We start from the raw sequence: 8,747 nt of genomic DNA on the forward strand, positions 1-8,747 counted from the left end.
ATGTAAGTGTCTCTTACGTTATCTACGAAGGGGGAGGGGGTAGCTCGACTGCGTCCTGATTGCAGTGTTTTGACCGCAAAATAAGACAATATGCCGCAGTTTTGTTTCCAATTTTGACACAAGATTATGCATCAGAAACATGGTTTAAAACTGACTTCATTTGGCAATGCAGAAACTATTTTACTATCTTATTACAAAGGTTTGAAACATTGACAAAGATTCGGGGGCTCCAAAATTATGTCCGTCGCTTGCGAGCGCCACCTACTGATTTGAGCAGAAGTTTGTCCTTGGCCAAATATTAAAGTTGCTTGATGATAGCGACTGTACATAAATAGATACAACATTAACACGAAGATTTCATTTGCAACATTTTATTAGATGAACACTTCAGAACAGAAAACTCCGTGTTTTGTCTATAGGACTTTATAGAATCAGCACATATTGCAACAGCTCTTTGTACAAAATAGAGCGTGTAGACTGTTATTAAAATGTACATCGGACACATCTGTTAGGCGGATGCAATCTTGAGCTTGGTTGGCCTACAGTGAGAAAGAGATTCTCTTGAAGTACTCTGATTATGTTCTTTAAAATCCTCACTAGCCACGAACCACAAAATGTGTACAATTCCTTCATACCAGTTAATTCATCCCACATGTATAATACTAGATTTTCTGTATCCAACAACTTCAGACTACCCAAACCTAAAACAAACAGTGGAAAACGTACCTTCCTGTACCGAGCAATTATGCTCTGGAACTCATTGCCATCTAACATTAAGTCACTGTATACACTGTCCAGTTTTAAACAAGCCATCTCAAACATTGTCATCTAGACCTCTGACCTCTGTGCTCTATTGTAAATACTTTGTGATTGTTGTATTTAAAAAAATGTATGTATTCATGTTGATTGTCATGTTGATTCATGTTGATTGAACCTTGGAAGATTAGCCCGTAAGGGCTAAAAGGTTTCTTAATAAACAACAAATAAACAACAACAACATATCCTTGAGTTTAAGTTATGTACTCTCCATACGATGACGTCTTTCTACGGTCCCATGTCAGAAAATAGCCCCTTATTCGACTAAACACGACTTTTCGGGTCCCTGACAAAAATATTGAAAAAAATCGCCGTTTTTTATTTTGACCACAAGAATGAACAACTCGTATAAAAAAAAAGTCTCGGATAAATCAAATCTTGATCAGAAAGTCTTAGATCAGGTAAAATTTGAAAGCTTTCTGCGCTGTCACCGCTTGGGCTCGATCGGGTACTTACCCCCGAAAACCTGATAACCTAAAAACAATTATGTCGTCATCATAATGTAGTCAACGAACTCTAAATATGTGCTAAATGTCTTGGTGTTACAACGAAGTATCTCAAAGTTACAGGCGTATTTATCGAATACTCCTCAATAAAGCTGTGTCGCATGCTGTATTTAACCAGCGTCTGCTATCACCTGTCGTGAGTTGATGTATACACATTTATAGTAAGGCCACAAATTCTATGGATGACATCCTCTGCAGACTGCAACAATAGTGAGAAAGGGCGAAAAAAACAAGATGTCTAAAAAACAAATATGGCTAAATTTTCCAAATATACGCAATAAACGTAAAAAAAGAAGTGAAGCGACAAAACATGGTATCACAGCCTACAAGGCATTTATTTCTGTATTCAAGTGTAGTAGATGTGACACAATAAGTGGTAGACTGGTATCATTTACCAACATGGCAACTACACTCATGGCTTCCATATTGGAGCCAATATTAAAACTATGTAAGTTTTTAGTTTCACTTCTATAACTACAGTCATCAGTCGAAAATTAACGCGCGCGCTGATGTCATCCATAAAATCTACTTGCTGTAGCCTAACCCCAAGTGGGCAAAGAGAAAGAAAATAAGCAACAGTAGATAAAATACCGGTCGCTACCATGTATTTCAGCTTCTTGTTTTATTTGTTGTGCAAATTCTACGTTGGAAAACAATTTAAATTTGAAACCTTTCTTTGGGAAACCATACTAGTGAAGGCCTGCGACTGTTTTCGCACTACCTGACTATGATTACTGGTCACTACAGTACCTGTGGTGTTTGTACTGATTTTGTGACGGCCTGACACTGGTTTTGCCCTGCGTTGTCGCTTCTGGCCGATACACTAGTTGTGCATGTGGTGTTTGTGTTGGGTTCATCAATGGTCTGACAATGGCCATGCCCTCTCTGATCATTACTACTGGTCATGGCATTAGCTGTGGTGTTTGTTGGCTTTGGTGATCTCATGATCATGGTCATTTGCAATTACTGTAGATGATGGCTCCTTTGGTGTTGTTCCCACACCTACGTACATCGGATTTGGCTTCAAGGCAGCTAACACTTCGCTATGTGATAAATGTTCTATTTTCAGACATTGAATGTTGGCTTGAGACTGGCCCTGCTCTTTTAAATCATCACCACTGGTCACTACAGAAGCTGTAATGTGTGTGTTTGATTCAGTGATGGCCTGAGACTGACCATGCCTTATCTGATCATTACCACTGCCACTGGTCCCTACAGAGGCTGTGGTGTGTGTGCTGGTCTGAGACTGACCCTGTCCTATGTTATCATGACAACTGGCTATTACAGTGGCTGTGGAGTGTGTGTTGGATTCAGTGTTAGTATGAGGCTGGCTATGACATCCAACATTGTACAGATGGCTCGGCTTTGAGACTGAAGGCTCTGGGCCATAAGTTGGATTTCTAGCATCCAAAGATTTGGTGGTGGCCTGAGACTGTCCCCGTCCTGTCTGACTTTGACCACTGGTCACTACAGTAGCTGTGGAGTGTGTGTTGGATTCAGTGTTGGTCCGAGATTGGCCATGGCATTCGGCAGTGTATAGATGACTCAGCTTTGATGCTGTATGCTCTGGCCCATAAACAGGATTTCTAGCATCCAAAGAGTGGGTGGTGTCCTGAGACTGGATGCCCCCTATTTCATCATGACCAATGGTAGTTACAGTAGCTGTGGTGTTCGATTTAGATTCAATGACAACCTCAAGCAGACCCTGTCCTATCGGGTTTTGATCATTGGCACTGACCATTGCTGTAGGTATTGGCACCTTTGGTGATGTTCCCACGCCTGCGTACATAGGATTCGGCTTTAAGGCTGCTAGCATTTTGTGATGTGATGGAGTTCCAACTGTCTGAGCCTGAATGTTAGCCTGAAGCTGGCCCTGCCCTGTCTGATCATGGTGGTTATCAATATCTTCATACTGGTGGCCATATCCACTGGTTGTTACAGAAATTGGCACCTTTGGCGTTGTTGCCATACCTGCGTACATAGGATTCGGCTTTAAGGCATCTAGCTGTGGATTTCCAACTGTCAAGGATTGAATGTTAGCCTGGGACTGGCCCTTACCTGACTGAGACGCATTTCTGTTGCTAACACCAGTATTTGGGTTCTGTCCTGAAGAAGGATGCTGGGTCCTCCTCATGCACCAGATAATGATAATGGTGGTGCCAATCAGGACAATACCAGCTACTGAACCGCAGACAGAACCAATTATGGTAGATAGGGGGCGCCTAGGATCAGATTCATGAGAACTTGTACTTTTTGGTTTGCCTGAAGTGATTTCAATCGGCGAAGTTAGCGTCGCTCCTGTTTTGCCTGTTTTGTATCTATCACCTGCTGTTGAGCCAGCATTGCGCTTAAAGCACCAGTGATAGCGAGAAGTGATCGTGCCATTGTAAGACTTGTTGGTGGTTACTTGGACATCAATAGGGAGTGTTGATGTGGTTGGTTCTTCACATATCATATCCTCAGGATTAATATCCATAAATTTCTCTCCACGGATTTTGACGGGTTGGGCACATAATATTTGGTCTACAAATTCTGGTCTAAATACTGATGTTGCTCCTTCAAATTCCGTAATATTCAGCCTAAGGGGAACCATTCTACAATCACATTGCCAGGGATTGTCGTCAAGTTCTAGGCTTATATATGGGTTCAACTTTTCCAAGTGGATTAGATAAGCAAAGAAATCAAGTTCCACTGTTGCTAATTTGTTCGAGGACAACCCCAGCTCATTTAGCCGGCAGGTTTGGTGTGTAAATGCACCAGACTGAATCATTGTTATTTGGTTGTTGTCCAGCCACAAATTGTCAAGGAGTTTTAGATTTGCAAATGTGCCAGGCTGAATCACTGATATTTTGTTGCTACTCAGGTACAGTTTTTGCAGATGGGGTAGATTTGAAAAGAGGCCAGAAGGAATCTCTGTTATTTCGTTTTCAGATATGTCCAGCTGTTCTAGACAAGGCAGGTGAGAAAGTGCACCAGGGTGGATCTTTGTTATGTGATTGTTACTCAGCCACAACTTTAAGAGCTGGAATAGATATGCAAATGAATTAGGTTGAATCACTTTTATCTGGTTAGAGGACAGCGTCAAATCTTCTAAACGGGTTAGATTTATAAATGTGCCGGGCTGAATCGTTGCGATCTTGTTGTCTTCTAAGTCCAACACTTTGAGTTGGGGTAGATTTGCAAATGTCCCTATCTGAATCATTGTTATCTGGTTTTCGGACAGCTCCAACTCTTGGAGTTGAGTTAGGTTTGTGAATGAACCAGACTGAATGCTAGTTATCTTGTTACCTTCTAGATGTAACAGGTTAATGGTTGTTGGGAGGTCCTGAGGGATGTTGGTGAGGCCCATGTTGATGCATCTGCATTGTGATGAGGGTTCACAGCTGCAGCCAGCTTCTGGCGAGTTGGGCTCCTTCAGGATGATGAGAAGGAAAATCAGCAGGTGTCGCAGCTTTCCTCCCATGGTGTTCTTTCACCTAAACAGAACAGCAGGGTTCCTTTGTAACGCCACATGCACATTTTTCTTTGCATATTGAATAAGAATATGCTTCACTGGAAAAGTGAAAAGTTTTATGGACAAGTGTTATGAACAAGTTTGTACCTTCGCAACAAAGATACCTTTAAGGAAAGGACTTGGTTCACAAAGGAGATGAACGTAGTCAGGCTTAAGCAACTGTTACAAAACTTATTTTCATCTTTTATAAGTTTCATCTTTCACACATGTTTTCATATAGACCTGCTAAATATATGAATACAAAACGCTAGAGAACCAAGAAATGGAACTGATGTGTTCATACACTTTGTATCATTTGAATGTCATACTTCGACTGTTAAAGACAGGAAAATGCTTTCCCGTTGTTACATTCATGCGCCTCTCTGTAAGGATAGAGTAGAAACGTTCATTTGAATACTTTTTATAAGCAAAAGTAACAGGTAGTTATGAAGTTTAATAAGGGATAATAATCTGATCTGGTACAATGGTCTGACATCTTGGATTTTGGCCGAATACGTTATCAAATTAGCATAATTTATGTAAAATTAATCATGAAAAATAAACTTAACTGCATAAGATTTTATTTATGTAATAAAATCTACCAAGAAAACATGAAACTTGAATACATTGTTGGAACAGAAATCAACGAATTTCGTTAAGAAATTGCCCGTTAACATCCGATTGCAATAGCAAACGCCAAAACTTGAAAAACTGTGAAATTCTTGCCATTTAAATTTTGGGAAAAGTCACCAGCTCTAGCGAAAGTCGTTCGGGCGTTATACCTGAAAAGCCAACATCAGAATAGGGGTAAATATGTGTCATTTATGGAGTGGAACAATAACAGTGATTACGTAAATAAGGGCTTGATTTACGAATTCTCATAATACCTTCGTGGAATACATTTCATACATGTGGTATATATGTATATCATCATGCATATATTTTGTTAATGTGGAAGGCAGCCGTATATTTCATTCTGAAAAGGTTAACATTGACTTAATTCTGCCAGAGAAAAGGAATTCCACGTACAACATATGCAAGTTTGGCGGAGAGGACCATTATTTCAACATTGTTATGAAAGACTAGTCCCCAAGCAGACCCTACGGTGCCTTAGAAATAGTATCAAAGCTGGCAAGGGACTTAGTATAGCGGCACCAGGTGCCCGTTTGACTCCCTAAGCCGGCTATCTCCCTTTGGCCGGCTATACCCCTTTGCCAGCTTTGATACTATCTCCAAGGCACCGTTGGGTCTGCTTGGAGACTACTGAAAGACTAAGTATTTCAAAGTCAGTGAGACAAGATATATAGAAAATAAGGAAGCTCTAATTTTTTTGTGCTTCTATGTTTGTAAGTAAAGTATTCGAATATTCCGTAGCTGTCCCATTAAAGTGTGTAACAAACAGTTTCAAAATAGTCTTAACGATATGACGTTGCTGATTGTCTGAAGCTGGCTGGTTGAATATTAACGTTAATGTTGTTTTGCTTATTTCGACATGTTTGTGTGTCAATATTTCTTACTCATTATCATGATCTAGACAGAAAGGGTCAGAAGACCCATAGAATAGAAACGCACCGTCATAGCGGTACTAATATTATGTCCCGATAATAAACTGCATAGTAATCAAGTAATCATGAATCCAAAACTACATAGTAAGGACATCAAAATTCATTTTTTAACAACTGTACGTTTCTGGGGTCTAAATGGACCCTATTCGGATTCAACAAAGACATTATTTTATAGTTTTTGTAGTTTGGACAGTACTTCATCAATCTCGGTTTATAGATTAAGAGCGGTAATAGTAGATGTTTACATATAGATTAGAGTCACTGAAGGATCGATGTTTTTATCCAAAATGTTTTAAATGGCACTTCAAAATATACGACTGGGTCCAAAATGACCTCCTTGAGTTGTTTGAGGGTTAATGACAATCACATGACATAAGCATACCTTTCAATCCAGTCGGAATATCTTCAGTTGGCGCTTCTTGTGTGTCGCGTCCGTCAGTGGCTGATCGGTGATGGAGTGTGACAAACAACTCAGGATTAGACTGACGTGTACCCTGATGTTGATTGTCTGATGCTGGCTATTTGAATTTTAATGATATTCACAAACATCATGAAAATATCATAAGTATGATATAGGTATCAAAATCCATGTAAATACAGGAAAGGAAAGCATTTCTATGGATGACATCAATGCGCACACTAAAGTTTATTTTCGCTTGACCAAAAATGCATTCCTGCGATCGTCACAATCCAAAAACGTAAAAATATGCCGCTGTTTTTTATCAGTTCTATCACAAAATGCCTTATATGACAATAAACATTAGCACATTGCACAGTGCTGTTGTGTTTGGTTAACCGTATAGCGGCATTATGGCGTCCGCAGAGTTTTGTGCCAGTCAAATGTGTTACTATAAAGGTAGTCAGCAAACATCACTACTGATTTACATCCAATATACCCTTGGCCGGGCAACTGACTTTTGTTTAGATAAAGATGTTATGTACCAAGGACAGTTGAAATATTCGTGGTCATGAAGGTTGATGAAATGACTCAACTCACAGAATATGATATAATAGATGACAGAGTCTTAAGTTTGTTCTTTCACATCTTCTTTAATTTGACGTTAGAATTGACTTTGGTGTTCTATGACACTAAATTAAACGTTATCGGTTTTCCGATAATTTTGCCATCTACGACATACTAACATTTCATGACTTAAAGTACAGTTGAAAGCTTTTCTTTTTGTTGGAAACGTCGAAACTTAATTCGCTTGCGGAAGTCGGATGTCATCATCCACATAGGCATAGCAAGATGGACTGTTGTATAGAAGTAAGTCGACAGGAGGCGCCCATAATTGAGATTGACCCCGGAAGAGGTTACCGGCCTGAAGGCCACCTACAGCCTACAGGCATGTAAACGTCGGCTCGTAGGTGTCAGCAGAAACCCTGGTATTCATGGAGAAGGTAGGTCCTAGAAAAATGTCTCAGCAGTTTGGATGCACGTTATATTGACGTAGAAATCGACATCAACATTGGTCTACTTCCTGACTGAGATCCCACGAGTGCCCCTTCCCTCCCCATAATTTCCACCCCCCTCCCCAAGCAAGAGGGCAAATTACCTTGTCTTCTGTGATTGTGTGAATTATAACCTTCACGTGACGTTTACGATAAAATGTGAGATGTCTTAGATAACACGAGATTGAATAGGAGAAATTCAGTAATCGTTCACTTCACATTAACTTGAGCTTTCCATTATAATATAACGGGTCAAGACCGGGAGCTGTTTAAGTTATACTCTCTTTAATAGTGGACTTTGATCAATAATGTTACATAAGTTGATACGATAATGAAGTACTTCATATGGCTTTTCTGTATATGTGTGCATGTGTGTGTGTGTGCGTATTTAATGTGTGTAGGTGTATGTGTGTCTGTGACTGAGTTTGTGTCGGTGTGTTTGTGTGTGTGCATGTGTGTGTGTGTGTGTGCATATGTGTGTGTGGGCATGTTTTAGTGTTTGTATGTGTCAGTGTGTTGGAATAAATTATGTTAAGAATATTACTCTTGAAACTACATATATCAAAAAAACAGATTTTTTTCTCCCTTCCAGGTATCCTGTTAAAACTGTAGAAACGCCAATAACCCCTGACCCCATGTCGACAGCGCAGGTTGTACGGAGGGTGGCCGTGTTTGGCGGTACCCACGGTAACGAGATGTCGGGCGTGTACCTGGTGAAGCGATGGTTACAGAACCAGGAGGCCATCACCAGGCCCAGTTTTCTCACGGTCCCGTGTATCGCTAACCCTCGCGCCGTGGAGCGCTGTAGACGCTACATCGACGTGAATCTCAACAGACAGTTCACGCCGGGAACATTTCAGGTGGGTAGATTTGTTGTCACAGTGGTAAACTTCTAATCACCAAGCAGATCCTACA

At 40.4% G+C, this 8,747-nt stretch overlaps 1 protein-coding gene across 1 annotated transcript in view; it reads left to right on the top strand.

Annotated features, from left to right (window-relative positions):
- The first annotated feature begins 7,639 nt into the window (after window positions 1-7,639).
- The window catches only part of LOC118427009 (aspartoacylase-like), a 7,688-nt gene continuing 6,580 nt past the window's right edge, over window positions 7,640-8,747 (top strand). Inside the window, exons 1-2 of the mRNA XM_035836645.1 lie at window positions 7,640-7,781; window positions 8,425-8,692. Coding sequence (XP_035692538.1) covers window positions 8,468-8,692 — 225 coding nt within the window. The 5' untranslated portion in view covers window positions 7,640-7,781; window positions 8,425-8,467. The remainder of the gene's footprint in view (window positions 7,782-8,424; window positions 8,693-8,747) is intronic.

Source organism: Branchiostoma floridae, chromosome 12, assembly GCF_000003815.2.
Source record: "Branchiostoma floridae strain S238N-H82 chromosome 12, Bfl_VNyyK, whole genome shotgun sequence".
In the NCBI taxonomy this organism is placed as follows: Eukaryota; Metazoa; Chordata; class Leptocardii; order Amphioxiformes; family Branchiostomatidae; genus Branchiostoma; species Branchiostoma floridae.